Raw genomic sequence first — 22,458 nt, 5'->3', positions numbered from 1 at the left:
GTGGAATTAAGAGACAAAAAAACAACTAATTGGGACGCCCCATCAGCACCCATCAGCATTTCCAAGTTAGCTCATCTTTAACCAGAGTGATAGCGGGAGGCAGTGTCTCAGTGCGATGACAAACAGGAGCAAGACAAAGCAGTGGGGTTGATACAGTGCTGCTGACATGGCGACTCAGCACGATTATGGGATATATGAATTTGGCAGGGCATCGCGAGCAGAGGGAGGGGCAGGGGGAGGTTAGAAGAGCTAGAGGAGGCGGAGGGAGGGAGGGAGGCGTAAGACAGTAACCCTGTGCTAACCCTGCCACCCCTCCCTTTACATTCTCTACTTAACGAGGCCAAATGTGAGGCACTAAGACTGGACCTACAGTACATGGTGTGCACACAAGATTATCTACTGAATCAGGGTGTTTGTGTATACTGCTGTGTTTATGTGGATGAAGTAAAGTGCACCCGGCCCCCTTGCCTCCTCCCTGAGGTCCAGGTGTCTGGTTTGTTGGTAGTAGCCAGCATGTGGGGGACACTGACAACCATCAGGCCCACTAATCCCTTAATCAGGTGGCCAGAGCTGGCCAAGAGTAACCTAGGAGAGGCTGATGGAGTGGCAGAGCGGGGGGGGGGGGGGGAGAGGAGGGCGGAGGGGGCACCGCACTGTAAGGGTCAACCAAGGGACACAAGCCTCTGTCGTTGGATCACCACCCTAACGGCAGAGGCTGAGAGGACTGCTGTGCTACGAAAACACATCCACACACAGAAGGATCCTATACGTACTTGAGCACACCGTTTATATCCCAAACAGCCATTACAGATGGATCACATGACACAGAGAAAAAACATTTGATCGTAAACACGCCGACGGCCACGCTGAACGCGTCACATCACAGCACGCCAAAAGAGAAGTCTACCTGTCACAAAATAAAAAATGAAAATATGTCCTTACTCCCACACTGATAATAGCTGTGGCTTTTTGGTAGGGGTCATGACCTAATGTTCTGAAGCCATAAAAAGCAGCCCTCAGTCTGCCTCAATCCAGCTTGTGTGTAAGTGTGTGTGTGTGTGTGTGCTGTATCTGTGTGTGTGTGTTGAATGTGTCATCCCCTCTAGTGCAGAAGCCTCCTCTGTGATACACCAGCTGTCATTAGGCCACAGAATCAGGTCTGGAAAAATGTCTCAGCGTGTGTCTGCATGAGTCCAAAAGTGTCCGTACCCGTTCTCAAGAAATATCATAGCTTTTCCTTTAGTGCCGGTGTCGCACCAAGGCTTCTTAAAACAACTTAAATATACGCCGGTAAAACTCAAAACCTAAATATGTTTTCATTATTTACGAGAAACATTACTGGTCAGATGTTTAAAAATTGGGGGAGGCATTTCTCTGGCGGTAGTTGAGGGAAACTTCCAAAGAAATATTTGATTATAAATAATCAACAAAAATAGAACAGCCTCTCTTATATACATATCGCAGGCTCTTGTCAGAACATCTAGGTCTAGTTTGGATGCTGTGGTTTGTAACTAGCAGTGCTACCGCTTAATTTATTTAAGACGTTGTCAATTTTACCATCAATATTTTAAGAGGGGAGCAAGGCAACACAAAAATAATGAAAACACTTTGTCATGTGGGCTGTGTTGTTGCATTAGAATTCAACGTTTTCTACTTTTTCATGTGAGCTTTCCTTGTTCTCCCAAAGCTTTCTAGGGTTAAGTTTTGTTAATTTAAGAGCAGGTGTAACATCTTTATTGGTCTGTCTATTGTTTAAATAAGGAGTCAGGTATATTTGGGTTTAGTTTCAAACTACACTCAAATGCTTGTGGGTCTTATTAATGAAGCACGGAACAAGACTCAGCAGTAACGGTTAAAGCAGGTGGTTTAAAACCTTTGCACAAATGTCACAAAAAAAGAAAAGTTTATAATAAAGCACTTAACAGCTCTACTACAAATGTGATGGCAAACATGCTGATCTGTATGCAGTGTTCCTGTACGTTCACTACATACCTTAGTTCCTCGTACACTAAGGTTTTGAGTCGGACTAAAAGTGACTGGGGCTGATTTTAGTGATCACCTTTGACCTCAGGTATCTAGCTGAATCTGTGCCGACCTGACAGCCGGATTCCCTGAAAATATACAGCCGGAAGCTTAATGCCTAGCACAGATTTGTAATTACACTTGGATAAAAACAGTCACATACCATTAGTGATTTAATGCACACAAAGTAGATTTATTGCACCACTTTGACGCATTGAAAGCATAGGAGTGAAAAAAAAAATGGACCGACAGGCAGCGAGGGAGACAGGCACAAGGAGATGCAAAGAGGAAGCGTAAAGAGAGGGAAAAATTGTCAAACAGTGCCAGAAAAAGAACACCCGAGGGTAAGAAGGGAAAGAAGAAGAAGGCAGAATGAGAAAGAAGAGCTGGGGGAGGACAGAAGGATGAGGCATGGCTAGAGCCTAAATGACAACCTCTCCACCTCTCCCCCTTCCGTTATCCTAGTCTACCCTTCTTTCTGCTCAGTTATTCCACATCCCTCTCCTCTCTCTATCCCTGCCCCCATCCCTCGCTCTCTCAATCTCTCTATTCTCCTGCTCTCTAGCCGACCTGCTCAGACAGGGGTGAAGAGTTCAGGCGCTTCAAAGGCTGCAGTGTGGAGACTGCATGTCATGTGGGAGCCACAGCAGCCTTGCCTGCAGACTTCACAGACAGCTGCTGCTACAATTGATCCTCGACCAGCTAGTGCTCGGTAGTTCAGCTTTCCAGCGGCTGCAAATTGCAGCTACATCTGACTCTGGAGCAGTGTGATTGATAAACAGCCCATAAGGAGCCAGATATGGCCCTTATAAAGTGGCCCTAAACAAAAACATTTGGCACAAGCCAGAGCCAATCTCAGGCTGCTGAATCTTTATCATATCAGGTCGAGACAAAATGTGGCAAGTGATTGCCTCAGTAATTCTGTCACTCACTCGTGCATATAAAACTAAGCGCTCAGGAAACAAACACATATAGCAAGGGGCAAAAATAAATCTACTCTACATTTCCGTAAACAGAACTATATGCAGTGAATGAGGAGCCAGAGAGACAGAATACGGAGGAGGGGAGGGTGGGAATAAGAGAGGTCAGCGAGCGGCCACACTGAGGGGGCATGGTGAGGACACTGTCAGCAGTGTAGAGCTTAAAATAAGGTAATATTGTACAGTAATACCAGTGTTGTGAATTAGAATGGTGAACTGCTTAGACTGGATGCCGGGATAGGCTGTGTTGAATAAACAGCAAATCCTTTTATGTGTGAGCAAAGATAAATAATTACATCCATTTACTAACTGAAAGGGTAAAGCTATACATTTATTTTTTATATAATAAATGTTATGTTCGGTCCTCTCTTCTGAATTTTGCTTTGTGGTATTTTCTGCAGAAAATTTAAGAAAATGAGCCTTCCCATTTTACTAAAAAATAAATAAATCTCTGCACTAAGTTCTGCATATGCAACTATGCTTTTCTGTTCATAGTGCATCAAGACAGAAAGAGCAACATGTAAAGCTTGTACAGGGTTCAACAAGGTGCTGTTGTCTTGGTGAAAACCGTCTGTTTTTTGACGAAACACTACAAGCAGATATTTTGGTTATTCCGCCTACAAGTGCCAAACTAAATGTGTGGTGGAAATATGAAATTATTCTACAAAAAAGCATAAACAAGGTAAATAAACTTACTTAAGAAAGTGACAAACTAGTCTCCACTGAGTTACGCATTTACTTAAAGAACTGCTGTTAGAATTTATGAAAGTTTTCCCCCCTCAGTTGATGAATACCTCACTGCAGTACAACAGAGAAGCTGTGTATTGCCGTGCCAAAGAGCTGTGCCCCATTACATAAAATGATTCACTGTGGTTACCTGGAGGAAATCATGCACAACCAAGGGCAAAAAAAAACAACAAAAAAAACCCTCCATTATGTTCTACACATGTGCACACGACAGACTGGTCTGTTGCTAAATACAGCCGAGTAAAAAGTGAGTAAGTAGATCCTTTGGAAATTGTTGGATTTTTAACATATCTGGACAAGCTAGCTTTTGATCTGATTTGAAACAGTGCGTATTAATAAAAGGTGATAACATGACATGTTTACAGTCATTCATGAAACAAATAACAGGTCAGTCACATTGAATAAGTGAGGTTATATAATGTCCTAGTTTAAGCCTAGATTGGAATCCCAGTAAAATGTTGTGGGGTAGAGGAAAGACAACCCTCAAAAGGTCATGCAACTGGAGGAATTTGCTTAGCGAGTCTAAGTTTCAGCAAGTCAGCGTCACAGACTTGTGGACAATTTGTGGATCATTTCTACCAAAGAGGGCTAAGTGTGTACTTTCTTTACTTTTTTACTGAAAAGTTAATGGATGGGTTTAAGTATATAAGCTTTATCTACAGCAGATACATAGTTTTAATGGAACTACTGGGTGGATTTGTGTGTGTGTTTTGGAGTATTATCCCATGGAAAGGTACGCTTCCGGTTCAGCTTCACATCAATGTGAGTGGTGCTGAAAATGGCTTCCTTCCAGGAAAAAAAAAAAAAAAACAGTCAAGTAATCTTAAACATATAAAAGCGGATAAAAAAGTAAACCGTCAGTGGATCCAGGTAATAAAGGTTAGAATCAAGGTTCACATTGTAGAGAACGTTAAGCTCTTTCAGACCAAATAGTTCTTTCAGGCCAAACAATCAACTGGAGAGCTCCACCGAGAACCGGATACCTTTAATGGCTTTGAACAGGTCACTGTCAGGAACGGTTGGTATAGCAACATCATCACCATCATGTAGTTCTGTGTGACATGCCACAATGTACAACTGCACATGTGGATTTGTTTAAGTGTGGACTTCACTGTTGGTCCTTCCACTTCTCTATTTATTTATTTATTTATTTGTTTGTTTAAATAGCAGTTGCCAGAGCTGGATTCATGTCTTCGACCAACCAACATTCACTTATGACACAAGGTTCCTGTTCTGCTGAGAGTTCCTACAGTGTGGACACACGCACAAAAAGGGCACATCTTCTAAGAGTTACAGGAAATAAATTCCTGTGGTCTAAAAGCATGAAGCATCCCGTCAGTCAGTTGTGACTGCTACCGTTGAGGCAGTCTTGTAAGAAACCAGGTGGAACTGGCTGTTAATTATCAGATTTGCCCATTGCTTCAAGAAATGCCATCGCCACTGGAAATTAACACCCACTTTCCAGCTTCTTATCACATTCAACTAATGACTTTGCTACACAGACAAAACCAAAACATAACAGCTGCTAATAAAATCATGGGCATCCACTATCACCACAGCTGGTGGACCAAATCAGGGATAAACATCAGTTAATATTAAAGCTACATCTGAATGGTAACCAGGAAAGCTTACACCGTGACGCATATGATGTTCTTTTTCTGTGAATGTCTTTGTTAAAAATGTATTGTTGCCAGTTTAGTCCCAAGTCCTTCTGCTCCTTAGTGGTGAAAACAGTTGGATGCAACTTTTATAAGCAAGCACTGCAGAGGGGAGAAGGCCTGTAAAATCTCCTGAGATGGAAGGCCCGTTCCTAAGGAATAGGCAATGAGTTAAGTGAGTACAAAGTGTGATTTCACACCTATAGTGAGGGTGGCTGGATGGTGAGTGGGTGGCACGGCTGTTACCCACAAGATGCCAGTCTGCTAGGGCACCACCTAGGACCCAGCACTACTCCCCTGCCCCCTCCCCCAAACCCCCCTCCGTTACTCTGACGCCATGTTCCCCTTGCCCTGCAACACCAGTGCCCATCTGCTAGGACACGTTAGCTACTGGCGCCAGGGACTATTTAGCCTGGCGTAATTAGCCCCCAGACACCAGCAGCCTGGTTTTAAACAGATGTGGGGGAGGTAACGCTAGCAAGGCGACTCAATGCGACCAACAAACGTTTGATATAAAAGAAAAAGGGGGGTGGGGGGTGGGGGGGGTGACCTAGTTAAAGGGATGATGCAACTCATGTTACAGCACAATGGGCAGTAATGATGACGACCCCACTTGCTCTGACTGTCCAATGCCATGGTCGAGGAAGGATGAGCAGCAAAAATTTAATTAGGTTGTGTTCATTTCCTGTACAGAAAATAAGCACTTAAACAGACAAATAGGGATGTTTTGAAAAAGAAATTGCTCTGAATAAACTCCCAATGTATTTATCCTATTTAAGTATTCATATTGGACTTTTGTGCTCCGGGGCTAACCTCGAACCAGGGACAGTAGAGGTTACGGTGCAGATGCCCTTGAACCTCATGACCGTAATCACACGTGACTGTAACTGCAACGACCTTTCCCTGGTTCTCTCCTTTCCTCCTCACCGTCTTTTACTCCCTCCCTTCCCCCCCAGGGTCATTTGAGGGTCCAGACTCTTGTCAAGGCTGTCACTCCAGACAGCCCTCTCCATCTACCACCCCCACTGTTGCCATGGCAATGGACGGCACTGCGCTCCGAGGACTGTATGAGGGGGCAGAGGGAGCCAGTGGACGGATGAACGCTGCAGCATCTTTCCCTAACCTAGGTCAACCTTGCAGAGCTAGTGTAAGTAATGGGAGGGGATAAACGCTGGCTGTGCTGCTTGAGGACCAAATAAACTGTCAGGATAACGTCAGAGCACGGATTGGAAAGAGCAAAAAAGGTAGCAAAAGAGGGACAACAACACTGAGACAGGCAGCACAGTGAAGGAATTATATAATGCCCAGATCCTTCTCTCAATCTATCTATTCACGCTCGTGCCCCCATTATTTTCAATTGTTGTTTTTTTTCCCCTGTCATTTTAAAGTCATAATTGTGTTATCTCTGTCCTCCTCAAACACACACAGAAAAGCACATGCACACACACAGGGAAACGTGACCTGGGGGCAGGCAGCGGAGCAGCACACGTGTAGTACCACAGAGCTCCCAGCCAGCATGAGTCACTCTGAACACCAGTCGACCCAGAGAGAACAATGGTAACCGGTGTGTGAGGTGTCTGTCAAGCACGCACACATTGGCACACGATGAAGAGCCGCGGATGGAGCAACACCCCACTGCGCCACCATCAGACTGCCATTTCCTTTCAGTTTTTTTTTATACTGTAGATGCATATTTGCAGAAGTGTGCCACATTATGAAGGTTATGGCTGCACAGTTATATCATAATAACTGTGGTACCATCCAAATCAGTCTGTGCTTACAAAGGAAAGATAGTTCTGGGGCCTGCTACAATCACTATTAATTCTAAAATAACGTACTCTATACACAGTAAGCCTGCATTGCAGTTAAATATCCAATAGGGAAACAAGTTATTCTGGAAATCATGTAGGTTTAAAAGCTAGTCGTGTTGTTGCATACTGATATACACTTCAGCCTATTTCATTCTTGACTGCCTGAGAGACGCTCTCTAGCAGCCCACACTGGACAAACACCTGTCTATAACACACTTGAACTAGACCTGGCATTCAGTAGTGATTTTGACGTAGGTTAAAATAAGCACCTGCTTTAAAACTTTATTTAGCAGCAGCTGTGAGCTACAAAATAAAAAACTAGGTTTGACTCCCAGTCTGAGGGCTCCTTACCAACATTTTTGCTGAGTTTAAGTCAAAAGCTGTAAAGGCTAAATCATGCAGCGCTGAATATGGTATATCTTACTTTTAAAGCGTCTGATATGGAACAAAGAACAAGTCATGGTTGAGGCTTAAGTTCAATAAATCAAGCAGATACAGTCCATTATATTCATATATTGTCTTGTTTTGAAAGGAGAGAAAGCATTGGACTATGCAATATAAAACTATAACCGGTTTCACAGATGTTGTAATAACTTGATGCATAGAGGAGCAGAAAAAAATAAAAGGTCAAGGCAAGTGACATGACTGTCATCACAGAGGAAACAAAGGCTCTGCAGTCACCATCTTGAGGAGAAGCTTCAGAGAAGCAAAGACTATTACTCCATATATGTTTTTTCCCCCACAAATATATTTTGCTCACCTTTGTGAAGCCCCCAATTTTAGCTTGGTGAAGTGTGCCTTGGTAGAAAACAACAGAACTTTTTTTATGGCGATCAGTGTCATAACCTTTGTCTTACAGCTAACCTCCCAAGCTGATCTAAAACTCAAACACCCGACCGGTACAACAAATATCAATATCAAAGTGCATGACCTGCTCTTTCCAAGAATGGTAGGTGGTTCCTTTACATATTCAGCCATTTTTGCACAAACTGTTTTATACCATCTTTAAAAATACGGTTCATGCCTTAAATGCTCAACTTAAAGACCACAAATGTATTGATTTGCCTCAATTTACAATTACAGAATTGTGCCACGTGTTGAACTGATCAACTGTAAAGTTAATTTGCATTTATCACAACCTATAGATAGGTACACCCCCTACCTGAAAGCTTAATTAGCAGCTCAGAGGCCACCTTAACGTTGATATCCTGGCTCAGCAAGCTGTTCTTAGCCATGGGGCTTCCTTCCCTTGGTTTCAGTGGCCCTGGACGCTCTGAGGCTGCAGCCCCTGTTGGACCGTCCTGGGAGTAAGCTGCAGGAAAGCTTGACTGAACCTGGGACTGGGAGGATGGTCTAGGGCTCAGTGCTTCCTCCACTTTGGGCTCTTCCTTCAGGTGGAATGGAGACTTGAGTGTCTCCCTCTGGTTGGCCGCTGCAGACAGAAGAGATCAAAGGAAAAAGCATTACCAAAGATGACCACAATAACAACAGGCCATAAGGAGGATCCGTCATATCATGTTTCTTAAAGTACAACGTTAATTTGTTTCTTTTACATTCATGTAAAAGGCCCAACTTGTCCTCAGTAGGTATTCTGAGTCATATTGCGTCAATAGACACCAGTCATGGTATGCTGTGAGCCAGGGTTCAACCTCATGATCTCTTTATGTCTTCAGGGTATCTACAACATCTTTTCTCCTTCACACTGTCCCCTCCCCATCACGTTCATTCCTCCACACTTTATCCTCAGTTCATTTTAACTTTAAGTCTGGTTTCTTCATCTCTTCTCACTTTTGACTTAGTCTGAATCCCCTTCAGACAAAAGGACATGAAATAATTCCTGCAGCACTGTAGAGCGCGACAGCAATCAAGTGAAGCCTTATCTGCCATCTCTGCAGTGTGCCGCCTAGGTTAGGGAGTGAACTGTCACATGGATCCCTGTGCTCTAAAGACATCTTCAAGAGAAACTGGGCCACATCTAATCCGCCTTAGATGAATAATTAATAATTAGACATGGAGCATCTTCCGATAGCCGCCAAGAAAAGAACAGTCAGGCCAAGCGCCTTTCTTTGTGTCTCTCAACACGTTCCACTACTCTTTGTGCTAAAGGGAAGATTTACACAGGCTAGGGCTTACAAGACCGCTGAAATATCAAATAACTATGTAACACAGAGAGAAGGCCTAGAAATATGAGCTAAAATATAAATGCTATATTTGTCTATGGAAAGTCAGCTGGTTTCTGTTTCATTCTGTGCTATGGAAAACATGTTAATGTTTAAGGATAATATTGTCAGCTGGTGTAACCCGATTAACCACAGATGCACCGTACTACTGTTCAGAATTGGCTTGGTTGTGAAGGTGTTTCAATGGTGTTTTCTCACAATGTCATATAATTCAAATAAGTTATTTTTTTCTATTGACTTAGCATGACATTTTGCTATAGTATAAATCACTTGTAAACGTATTTACATGTAAATTTTGCATGTAAATAAGTGTGTGTAAAGTCTTATATTTGACTCAAGCAATGCTGCCTTGATTTTGTTTGTTAAAACTATGAATAAATTAGCCAACAAACCGAGGTGAAATTTGAGTCAAGATGCAAAATAAGGTTGCTATGGCAAAGTTTAAAAGGCACACCATCACATATGATAATGATAACCAAATGTGGAAAAGACTGCTTTCTGTATTTCTAGAATTATAGAACTGAAGTATTATAAATTAATAAATAAAAAAATCAACACCTCAATGTTATTTTTCCATGACACTTTTGTAATATACAGTCACTGTAAAATTAACATTCATGCATCATTTGAATGCTAATGTTGCTTAACAGTGCTAAGGCCGGCTGTGGCCCTGACAAACACATCTGCCCATCTACTGACATAACCCCTGACACGTGTACAGTTTGAAACAATCTGTACAACCTAACATGTGCACTCAGTCTGTCTCACACACACAGGGCATAGATATAAAAGAGGCTATCACTCTTGGGCAGGCTGCTGTCCAGTCTCCTCTGGCCCCAGCAGAGATCTGCTCCGCTCCTCACCCTACCGTCTCACCTAACATCTCTAACCGCCACAGGCCTGTCGCCCCCTGCCCACATCATCAATCTGTGCCGGCTCCGGCCCCTCTGATTAATGATGATCTATGCCGGAGGGATAGGGGGCTCAGGGACAGGGGATAGGGGGCAGCAAAAGGGGACAGGTGCTGGTGTTCTGGCCACCCGTGAGATGCCATGATGCCACAGTGCCACACCATGGCGGGCTGGGGCTGCGGTTCAAGAGGGCGAGAAGGAAGAGGAGAGGATGGGAGGGGTGGATGGTTGGGGGGGCAGTGACCTTCAAGTTCAGGGGCAGTGGCGCAGGGTCGCACATGGCACCAGCTGGAAATGTCACACTGTCAGATGTCAGCGGGCAGGCTAAGTATAACCTGGTCAGCACCTGGAAGGACGTCCTCTAATTAGAAGCGTGTTGGGCCATGTCGGATCAGACAGGGACAGCACACTTGGTGACCGACTTACAAACACACATAAAAAATACACTATCACGTTTAACAATGCAGATGTGAACATACCTACAGAGGAATCTTTAATCTGTGTTTCCAGTACACACACTGTGTCATAATGCATTTAAACACCATGCATTGGCTGGGCCGCACATAAGCCACTGACAAAGATATTCTCAACATAAACTTCAATTCTTAAATTCTTCTCCTCTGTGACCCACAAGTACAAAAACAACTCCAGGACGTGCACTCTCACACAAAGTCACTCCACTCCAGTGACCTTTTGGATCGTCGCTATAAATAGAGTGTATTTCCACTCAGAATCTATGTTACAGAGCCCAATGAATTATTTAGTAGCCTTATCCAGTGGGTGAGTTTTTAATTCCTCCATGCTGATGGCTCAAGAACAAAACGCCAGAGCACAGTAGCAACAGTAACAACTCAGCCAACAACACCAAGTTTACACTTCAGCCTTTTGTCTGTCAAAGTTTCACAATCACAACAGCATTATGAGCATCCAGTCCCTGGCAGATCATTTTGTGAAGTGAACACAGATCTGCGGAGGAGGTGGGCATCTCTGGGTGACTGGGCTTCACTTCTGTGAGCTTCCAGCCTGTGTGAGTGTGTATCCCGGCCGGTGTCAGCTCCCTGTGCATGATACTGTAAGGCTGGTTCTAGCTCAGGTTTGACGATGCTATCAGTTTGTCTCCATGTTATCACACCTCTCTGACACCTGTCACCAACGCTACTTCCATCGCCATTCTCTTGCCTGTTTCTCTCCCCCTCACCACGCTTCTCTCTTGCGCCTCATCCGTCTCACTGCCAGGCGCTTGTCCACTCCACCTCACCTCTCGCTCCGTGGCCAGGCCTGCCGTCAAATAACTTCATTAGCTTTCCACCTCTGTCACGCCGGCCTGCTCCCCCTCTGACAATTGGCTGCTGTTTTCTCCCGGAGAAAAAAAACTGAAAGTACAGGGCTACGTGGGGCAGGTTGAGAACCCAACAATAGCTGACAGTGTGCTAGACACCGGACAGTGATACTGATGGCTGCAGCGGGGATGTATGGACCAGAGGTCGCACACAAAAGGCCTGCCTGTATCTGCTCATGCAGAGCTGGAAAGCAAGGGACACATGAGGTAAATCTAGATGCTCACAAAGACACAAAACTAAAGACGAGACATCTCAAAATCCAAAATATTCTGTGTCAAAAGAGATGGTTCAATAAAACCCGTACAGTATTCTCGTTCCTGAACATACAATAGACAGCAATACATAAACACAAACATGATGTCTTTATCTAGGATAATGACATAAAAACATGCCCCAGGTTGAACATCTACAGCGTTAAAATTCTGCCTGTGCATCGTACTGTAAGAAAGCAGTGCAAGCAAGTCTCTCCCAGGAAGAAAAGATAAATAAGACAACTGCACAAGCGTCATGACAGATGCAACACCTCCCACAACCCCCTGCATGCCAATTATTCACACCCGGCCAGGGTCAAGCTCGTTGTGCCTGTGTCACCGCAGTGGGGGGTGGGGGTGGCGCTTGGAGGGTGTGCAATGCCCACTGTCATTATTAACAAAGGGTCCACTGGGCGCAGGGTAGGGGCTGTGCATTTCAAAGTGCCTCAGTGGCTTTCATCTCTGAATCAAAATGTGGATCACACTGGATAGCTAACGGTTGTGTCAGCGTGCAAGGATAGAAATCAAAGGGTATCAGTATAACACTCAATGGAAAGCAAGGCAGTCCAAAAAATGATATGCTTATTATGTCAGAGGTCAGGTAGAGTTCACTGGCTTTTTATGCCTGGGGAACTCAATACAACTCCCTCTTTGCCTCTTACTCCTTCTCCCTCACTTGCTGTCACTTTATCTGTCTCTTGTTTCTATTTTTTTTTTTATCCTTCCCTTTGCAGCTTTTTATACGTCTACCCCTACCCCCCTTCTCATTGGCCTTGTGGGACTTGAGGCACCGACACAGACAGTGTAAAAGCAGGAGGGATGAGCTGCTCGTGTACACACTCAATCTGGGTTGGCAGGGAGGTCAAAAGAAATAGAGTCTAGAGGTCCCAGGAGGAAGTTCTTCACCTCTCCCTCCCTGGCTGCTCCGTGGCATGGGTAAGTCTCACAAAGATCTGAGCCCACTTCTTCTCAGTTTCATAACCTTCTTTCTTTAGCTCCACCTCCCGACAAAGGGAGAACTTTGTGATCAAAGAAGCTGTATTCATTAAAACCCATCATCCTGCATTCAAGTTCAACATCCTCTCGTCCTGTCTTTTTATATCGTCCCTCACTCTCCTTGAATGATGCCCTGACTAAGATGTCCGCCACTTGACACTGGACTGACATTGCAAGGAGCCATCTTGGCTCCTCTGGGAGTTGCCCGGGCTTGATTGTGCAGTCTGGGAGTGAAGTGCAACTGGCACCCAGGGGGCATCCATGTGGAGCCGGGGCGTGCAAGATCGAGGGGGGAGTTAACTAAGCCGGCCCAGTCCCTGCGCATCCTGGCGGGGTCACAGGATGGCGCCGAGGGCGCTAATCATTTCAAATTATGAATTCCTTTTTAATTATGAATTATGCATAAATTTTTAATTAATCTAATGTTCCCAGGGTTTTTTCCTCCCATCCTCGTTCAAGATCTCAATCTAATTACACAGCATTAAGTGGAAGAGTGGCAGTCGTAGCCCCGACCCTGGTGCTCAACCTCGGTCAACCTTTTTCCATCAATCTTGCTGCTGTCTCAAACCTCCTTTGATATTTTGCAACATGGTGGGATGCATCTAAACACGGGCTGGGCCTTGTATACCTGAGAACAGCATGTTTGTTGAGTTTGTTTAGTCTGTTAAAAAAGTATCCTAACGTTATCGCACATATCACACTGCAACTTTGGTGATACACTGTGAAATATACCTACATGATACATGATTGTATTACATGACATCTACTGCAACAGTAAAAATTGTTATCTTTTTGTGCATTTTTCAGTTTACCCCCTCAGCAATGTTTGAATGAAAGTTGTCACTATTTTGTCAGTTGTAATAATACCTATACACAAACAAAAATAATTGAAGACGCCTAGAGGTTACAATTTGTCGACTCCCCTGACAACTGACAAGATGTGGGCGAGGAAAATGAATCCCTCAACAACTATTATTGAGGTGCCCTTGAGCAAATCACTTAGTGCCCAACTGCTTCAGTGGGGCTAATCAGTGGCCAGCAGCAGAGGACTGTAGATGTACTAAAGAGCAGCTATCAAGTGTCATTTTAAAACTATGTACAAAAAAGGCAAAAGTCCTACTGTATTTATCCATGGCTGTATAAACAACCTTGGTAGAAGAATTTAATATAATTTGGGTATTGCAATGACTGCTCCTTAGCAAATATCTTTTAAAAAAGATGAGCAACATGCTGCATATACTCGGTTTTAGGTCGTGACTTAAGCATGTGTACAATTTGTTCACATTGTCCAATCTGCTGTCATCACGGTGCATACAATGATGCACACTTTTTATAAGCACACACAAAAGAAACTGTGGCAAAGCAATGTTCAGTTATTGAGCTACAGATGCCTTAGATTTTGTAATGGGTAAGAAAAAAATCAGAGCATTTTCAGTCGTCTTTACCCCTTCATGGTCAGCCTGGAACCTATTTATTCTACAAGAATGTCTTTTCTCTTTCACTTATTCCAACACAACTTTGTCACATGCACAAACAGCATGACAGAAGGAGGATGCAAGTAAATGTGTTAGATGTGCTGGCCCCAACAGTATCCACCATTTGTGCATGAAGTCAGATGTGTCAACTGTTGAATATGGATTCGTAGAGCTCGCCTTCCTGTGTTTATCCCAGTGTTGCTGTTTTTTGGGGGGGGCGATGTTAATGGGAATGATTAGACTGTGACAGTCTACTGAATTGTGATTTCAAAAGCAATATACTGCATGAAAAGTGCTGTAAGCATTGTATGTATGTACAAGCAAGACAATGTCCCGCTAAAACTCACATTAGAAACGTCTTTTGTTAAGTAGATGCCACTTGGCATTTAACAGAATAGACCTTCAGTACAAATGATCTAAATGTTTATATATAAAAAGGCAATATTGGTGTGTGGTTGCAAGGACTTGTTAAACAGCTGAAATAATAATAAGAAAAATAAATTCAATTTACTGTATTTGAATTGTTATTGTACTAAAGTCTGCTTGTAATAAAACAAAAGTAGCTAAAACGGTTTAGTCTAGTTTCTGTTTCTCAAATCGTCAGGGTCAGAGGAGCAGCTTTTGAATTCCTTAGATGTCGTCCTGACCAGTTTGAAGGTATGCTGTATTTCTAGGCAAGAGAAATTTGTGAAATGGCTAAAAGTCTGTGACCTACTTTTCTATCGTACTCATGGGAAAGGCACTGAAAGCAAGATTGTGAATGAATCTGTGTACAAGTGAAGGCATGCACGTTATCCACAATATGCACCGTGATAGCTAAACAGCTCGAATCGCAGATGTCTGAATCTTAAGATCCGTGCCGTGTGATTTAGTGCATATAGTGTAAACTATATTCATTTCCCTGAGGGAATTTACATTGTTTTCCTATGTTGATGCCTATAAAAAGCCTAAACACATTATTGTATGTGCCATTGTCAAAAGCGCTCTGACATTTTAGATTCCTATTGTTTAAAATCTCATTAAAAACAGCATACCACAGCCTTGACCTGAAACAATAAACATAAAATGTGTTTACACTTCTTACGAATGTTATTTTTGGTGGCAGTGAAGAATCAAAACAAAACTTATGGCAAAGGGGAGACAGCATCGAGCTGGAGAGCAGCATGGATGTCTTAATATTCAGGTCTGGAAGAACAGAAATACTTCTGATAAAAGTGCAACTGTAATAAACGGAGTCACAAAGTCAAGTTGAGAAAATGGTACAATAAACAAAACAATTATGGATGACAGGAGTCATGCCAGTAGCGTCTGTGCAAGCTGTGAATTTGTCAAAATCATATTTGCTGATGTAACCCGCCTTGCACAGGACAGATGCAACTAAATGCAGTCAGTACAGTACATACTGTACATTTGTGGGCTTATTTGTGGGCAGCAGCAGCAAAGAAGATTAACTTTGCACTGGTTACAGTACACCTTTAAAATCCTTTAAGGCTTCTGCTATTATTCACTAGATCCCAAGATGGTGACCATACAGTGTGCACTGGATGACCCTTATGAAGGCCATGAGCTGAAACGCATTGGTCTAATAAAATTGCTCCATATACAGCGGTGCAGGAATCTTGTCCTTTTCATACAGTATGCGTTGACTGAATTCCAGCTGAATGAGTAGTCAATTAATCTAGCTGATTGAAAGAAAATAAACTATTTTCATTTATATAACAACAAACTGAGTTTGAGTTTTTGACAGCTGGTCAGACAAAACAAGGTAGATTTTTAACCCTGAACTGATGGTCATGCCTTGGTCAAATTCCTGCAGCTTCATCTTTAACAGAAAAAAGGACACCAACCTGAAAGCTTCATAAGCAGGTCAGTGGCTGTTTTGGTAGTGATGTCAGGGCTGAAGAGGGAGGCTGTGGTTGGACCACTAGGACTAGATCTGACCCCAACTCCAGGTAGGTCGAGGGAGTTGGCACTGCTGCTGGGACGGTCCCGGCATATGCTAAAGGGGGAGAGCACGGACAGTTCTCTCTCCTGTGGCTCCTCCTTGATGTGGACATGATTGGAGGAAGCCTCGACTGGAGGGGACGTCTGCTGTTGACTGTCCGAGTGCAGCGGGGACACCTCCGTCCCTCTGAGGTCTGTGGAACCACAGTCACCCATCAGGGAGCCCTCGCCCTCTGTGTCGGTGGTGAGCTCCTCTTTCACCTTGACGTCTGTGCGGGGGAAGTGCTGGTGGCAGCGCATGTGAAGCTTCAGGCTGAAGTGACGGGAGGAAGTAAAGGGACAAAGTTCGCACTGAAACGTCTCACCCCGGTCCTGGTGCTGATGTACCTGGAAAAGTCAAACCACAGACAGTCAAGTTTGTTTGCTTCATTTTAGTTCTACTGATGCTGAGCAAGAACTATAACATGCATCTGTGTGATATTCTACATACGGATATGAATATGATACGAGTTTAACTAAAGCATGCATTTTCATTTAATGTTAACAATTTTATGCCAAGTCCCTTAATAAGTACTGATGAAAAATGAAAGGGGTTGGGGTAACAAGAGGGGCAGGTTAAAAAAAACAAAAATCCATATTGTCTCACCTTCATGTGGGACTTGAGATTGTCTTTACGAGCACAGCGGAAGGGACACAGAGGACACTGATGGCTTTTCAAGCCTGTGTGGATGACCATGTGTCTCTTCCAGTAGCTCTTGCGTTTGATGACCAGTCCACATACAGGACACTGGAATGGTTTGCCACCATCCTCAGGAGAGCCTTGAGTGAACCAAAGAACATTGTTGGCATCTCCAAGGAACATTCAAGGAGTTTCAAAACTAAACTTTGGTGCATGGATTAATGTACTGGTTTGCTGAAATGCTCCTTACATAGGGGAGTAACTCAGACTAGGCTCAGATCTGAGAGAGACAACGTCTGCACACCTAATGATGACGGCTATCAAGGGAAATGCCAGCTGGAAGCAATGGAACAATGAAAGTAAAAACTCAAGCATGTTTTAGTATCTCGATTATTGTTGTTGGCTTCATATCCGGCATCCATTACTGTTTAATTGGTCTTATTAGAAAGAGGCATGATTGCATTACAAATTCTACAAGGGCCTGTCAGGATGGCTTCATAAGTATTCCAGTGCCGTTCCTTGAAAAACATCTGGTAATCAGTGTTTGGTGAAATTACTGTGCTCAGCCATTCATTGACCTGAGGTGTAAAACCTCGAGACTGCCTATTTGCAACAATAAACCGCCATCTGCGGCCCAACCTCTCCAAGCACAGCAGAGATCACAATGCAAAAATTACTTCTGCTTACTCTAAGTTGAGGCAAATGAAGCTGAAACAAAACAGGAGAGATGAAATGTGTGCGAGTTTGGTACCTTTGTCTTGGTACTTTACACGCCCGTTTCCTATGCAATCAAAATCACACATTAGAAACGGGAGTGAATTTTCCTTAAATATGCAGAGTCTAGAACAGTGTGATACAGTTTTATAGTGGAACTGGCAGGGAATGACAATAAAACAAGACATGACAGTCAATAATCAAGGTCACATTTCTCAGTCTGCCGACCAAACAACTACCTGCATTTTTACAGTGCCGCTCGACCTTGACGGCATGCCGGGTTAGAGCAGACCCCCTTTTTAGCATGCAGATCACAGAATATTACATCGACTGCCTCATCTGTCTGAAGTCAATTTGATCCAGCCATTTTAGATTTGGCGGGGTTGCGACACAATCCCTCAAAAGTGCCCATCCATCTCCCTGAAAACATTATGTTCTCCCTTAAGGCTACTTACTTAGAGCCCGCATACTGAAGCTTTCTCTCTCTCTGTCCAAGAGTGAGATCTTGGTGTGCACTCTTGTTTGGGTTACATGTCTACATCTCTTACAGATTGCACTGCATGGCCATTTGTGAGTAACACAGAGAGTATAAGAAGGAAAGAGAGAGAGGGAGTGCATGTGCACGCATCTGTATCCAGTCAGTGGAAAGTATGATGTGTTTGGCCTTAAGTCTGCTGTGCTGATCAGTGCAGAGGGCTCTGGTTAGTGGGGGCTGAAGCCAGGAGGAGGCTGCCGAGATGGATATGGACTCCAGGGCTCCCCACTGTGCCGAGCACACACTGACGGCCCCCTTTTGGCAGCACGCACATCCGAGCACAAACGAGCTGGTCTGGGAAGGCAGTGAGGTCTCAGTTGGAAACCCCCCGTCGAGCCCACAGACCATTTCCCAGACTAGAAGGCCAGCCAGGGCTGTTTTCTCTCGGCTATGCTCTCTGCTCGGCTGACAGTTAAGCTGAGGCTACACTACTCGCTACTTCAGCTCCAGCGAGGTGAGAACAAAACCATTACAAAACCAGAGAAAACATGTCATGGAAATTCAGAACTGTGCCTTTTCTTATTTTGGTGACAAGTAAACCTGCTGATGTCCCACATGATGACAGAAAAGGCTGCCCTAATGTGTGTCATTTCTTCAGTAAATGTTGAATAGGTAGGAGAATAATGAATAGGGAAATATTTCTTTTGACCAAATTTGTACAACCACTTTTCAAGAAGAGTGAAAGAGGATGAAAAGCTTACTTAAAAGAAGGGAAGTTCAATTTCTTTCACATTCTATTAACATAAGGTCACAAATTAATTTGAACAACCTTAAACCTTAGTAGTGTGATCATGTATTTAACACAAGGCAACAACTGAGTGTGGTTAATGTTTAATGTTTAGCAACTGCGTCTTTTTAAGAAAAAGGCATATTTTAATGGAAAAATATCAAAAAGTGTACCTAAGCTAACATTTTTTTTAAATAAATATGCTATTACTCTTCTGCTAAAACTATATGTATTATTATTGTATTGGATATTGATTACCTGCTTGGCTGTTGGTTTGTTTGCCTCTGGCCTTTGGAGTAGAAGGCAACAGCAACTCTAGGCTCTGAGTGGGTGTGGAGGGCGTCGGTGCTTTCTGGGACTTGTCCAACAGGGGCTTCACATCCTCTTGGAGGACCCCAGTAGTTGCCAAGGGAGAACCCTCCTTCTTCTCTGCCATCAGGTTTCCTGCTGCCCTGGCTGCCACCTCTTTGAGCAAGGCAGCAGAGGAGGTCATTGACACAAGTGAGAGAAAGGAGCTAGCTGAGGCTTGGTGGTCCGTAGCAGCACTGGCTGTTGATGAGGCTTGGCTGCGCTCACTGACTTTCTTGGAAAGAGCAGCGAGTGTGGAGCTAGCTGACTGTGGGCTAAACGGAGAGTTGAAGGCATCAAAGCGCACCACATCGTCTCCTCGACCTCCCCCTCCCAGGGTCGGCACCGCAGATGAGGCAGAATTGGAGGAGGAGGAAGATGTCGCTGAGGAGGACGCCACGGCATTCTTGTCTTGAAGAACAGCATTCGCTGCTGCTTTTAACTTCTGGATTGCAGAGTCTGGGGACAGGCTGGAGCCACAGGGCGTGGAGCAGCTGGCTGGTGGCCACTTGTCTGCAACACCTGCCCATACAAAGCCACTGCCATTGCTAGGGGTGACAGAGTTAAATGGGTCGAGGGGCTCTTGCTTAATGTTGGAGACTGAGGGTGCCAAGGAGGCTGGTGAGGCTGAGCCACTGTTGTTGTTGTTATTGGCGAGTTTTCGGGCAAGAGCACTTAACTGCTGGGCATGGTGGGAAGACGGGGAGAGGGTCAAAGGTGGCGCTAGGGCAATTGGAGGAGACTCACCCCCAGCACCTCCCCTGGATGACCGACCCAGCAGCTCAGCAGAGTCAAGTTTCAGTGACCCAGCCTCTAGGAGACGCCGTAGATTGCTGCTGAGAGGTTTTCCCAAGGCTCGAGATGCTGCCTCGCCATACAGTGATGATACCACAGAGGAGAGTGTGTCCTGGGCTGAGAATGCTCCTCCATCCAGTCCAAGAAGTTCCAAGGAGGCACGATGGACGGGTGTGGGGCAACCCACTGAACTTTCACCTCCACAGGTATCTGCAGCACTGAATCCCGGTCGCTCATCAGGAGAGGAGCCCCTGGTCAAGAGGAGCTCATCCTGGGTGTCTCCAAAAGACGACGACTCAGAGCGTGTGTCAGAAGCATTCCCAAACCAGCTTTCCTCCTCCACAGCACCTCCATCAGGCCCTCCTTCTTCATTGCTGTCCACATCTGGAAGAGGAGAGGAAGACAAACTATTTAGCCAGGGGCAACAGAAATAAATGCAGTGCAAGTATTGTGACAAAGATATCTCCAAGCTGCACTAATAGACAGCAATAACAGTAAGACTGCATTCTGAATTACAACCTGCATTTATGCGTATTGTTTGTGATATTTAAGAGCAATTAAAAAAATGCAGAAGCCCAACTGTGTGCACATTTTTAAAAACCATCAAAAACACACCTCACTGCTCTGCAAGAAGACCACTAAAAGGACTTCCAGCCTAAATTCTACTTTTTTCTTATATAATAGCAGCCTTCCACACGGCACATCCAAGATGTTTGAGTAATTTTGAATTTTTCTATCCTTTTTTTTTTTTAAACCATATTTTTCCCACCCTTGGTCTGGAAGAGCCTAGTAAAGGGGTTACCATGACAACGGGCCCTTCTGGGAGGCTAGACAGCAAAGATTAGGGTAATGGAGGTTACAGAACCAGATTAATATTCATGAGCCTGCGGATACCACCAGGGAGCCAATAAGGATAGGGTTAAGGTCACCAAGGGTCATTAATATACACTTCATGTATCAATATTCATAAGCAAAACATTACAGCTTGCCAGACAAGGGCGAACAAAGAAAAGTGAATATTCCTGATACATATTAACAAACCTCCATAAGAATATGTCAAAAGCTCCAAGCCTGGGTGAAACAAAATGTCAAAACTGACTCTTTGGGTTAGTGTACACAACCTCACAAAACATCTGATACAAAGGAACTGGATGAGATTTGTGAGAAAAAAAAACTTGGCGCTCATATGGTGGCAACATAGGACTGATTTACTCTCTGTTTACAGTCAGAGGCAAAATGGTTGCCATGCAACCCAGGCAAGCAACCTTTTGGGATCATTAGAGTTGGCTGACATCTGGCCATCGTGGCTTACTATGATCCACAAAGGTGACCACAATCACAATCCGCTATGACCGCCTATTCTCCTGTTGCAAAAGATATCAAACAGCACTCACACACTTCCAGATATGGTCTCGTCTCGAACACATCCACATTTCCCTCTCACATTTTACAGTAACACACAACTAAACACAAGCCAGCAGTTTCTGTTATAATATTAGGCCTTTCCAAACCGTCTATAAACCCACGTCTGGTTGAGTTAACCTTGATGGACAATGTAGTGAGAGACACTGTAAAGGCTGATGAGCCTCCACAAGATGCGTGACTCCCTGTTATTAAGGTTAAGGAAAACACCAAAATGCCATGATTGTGAAGCCAATTTACCATGCTCCTTGAAGCTGTTTTACCACCTGAGAAGGGTTAACAGGAATAAAGAGAGGGAGAAAGAGCCAGTGAGTCATGCAGGGCAGGGCTTGACCCATTTCCATGTGACATGCGAAAAGCAGCAAGAGCCACTAATGGCTGTAATGTGGTTAGAGGGAAATCGCTAGATTGCTGACCCAAGGTCTTAGCTTTGAGGCTGAACTCTCTTGCTTCCTAGGCTCACTCTTAAACCCCTGGGTTAGGTGGAGCTGAACACAACACTACGCCACTAGCCCCCTGCCTGAGTGCAACAGTGCATCGATGCACTCCACTACCACGGCTTTGTGTGTCACAGGTGAGCCACCCCTGTGAGCAGAATGACATTTCCCAAGGTCATGGTCTCTGGCTTAAGCTCTAAGGGTGCTTCATGTGAGCTCTGTGTTTGCGACCGTCACTAGACACACAGGGACAAACATGTACACGTGCATACACATATCTGGAAATATAGTCATTTATTATTATTAATATTTGCAAAAACACAGTGATTCCAGAAACATTCAGATGTTTTTCCTTTGGAACAGTGGCTGGCTTGGTGACAATATCTGCAACCCCCCCCCCCCCCCCCCCCCACTCCACCCCTCTCCTCAGTGATGGAGACATGGAGATACGGGCCGAGGCGGCAAGCGTCTGCCACAGAAAGGGAA

At 44.3% G+C, this 22,458-nt stretch overlaps 1 protein-coding gene across 1 annotated transcript in view; it reads right to left on the bottom strand.

Annotated features, from left to right (window-relative positions):
• The window catches only part of znf827 (zinc finger protein 827), a 62,414-nt gene that overhangs the window by 24,319 nt on the left and 15,637 nt on the right, over positions 1-22,458 (bottom strand). Inside the window, exons 2-5 of the mRNA XM_084569418.1 lie at positions 19,229-20,497; positions 16,962-17,134; positions 16,219-16,702; positions 8,381-8,650 (exon numbers count right to left, since the gene is read on the bottom strand). Coding sequence (XP_084425544.1) covers positions 8,381-8,650; positions 16,219-16,702; positions 16,962-17,134; positions 19,229-20,497 — 2,196 coding nt within the window. The remainder of the gene's footprint in view (positions 1-8,380; positions 8,651-16,218; positions 16,703-16,961; positions 17,135-19,228; positions 20,498-22,458) is intronic.

This window comes from Chelon labrosus, assembly GCF_963514085.1.
Source record: "Chelon labrosus genome assembly, chromosome: 2".
Classification (NCBI taxonomy): domain Eukaryota; kingdom Metazoa; phylum Chordata; class Actinopteri; order Mugiliformes; family Mugilidae; genus Chelon; species Chelon labrosus.
This window is presented reverse-complemented; position numbering and strand designations above follow the sequence as displayed.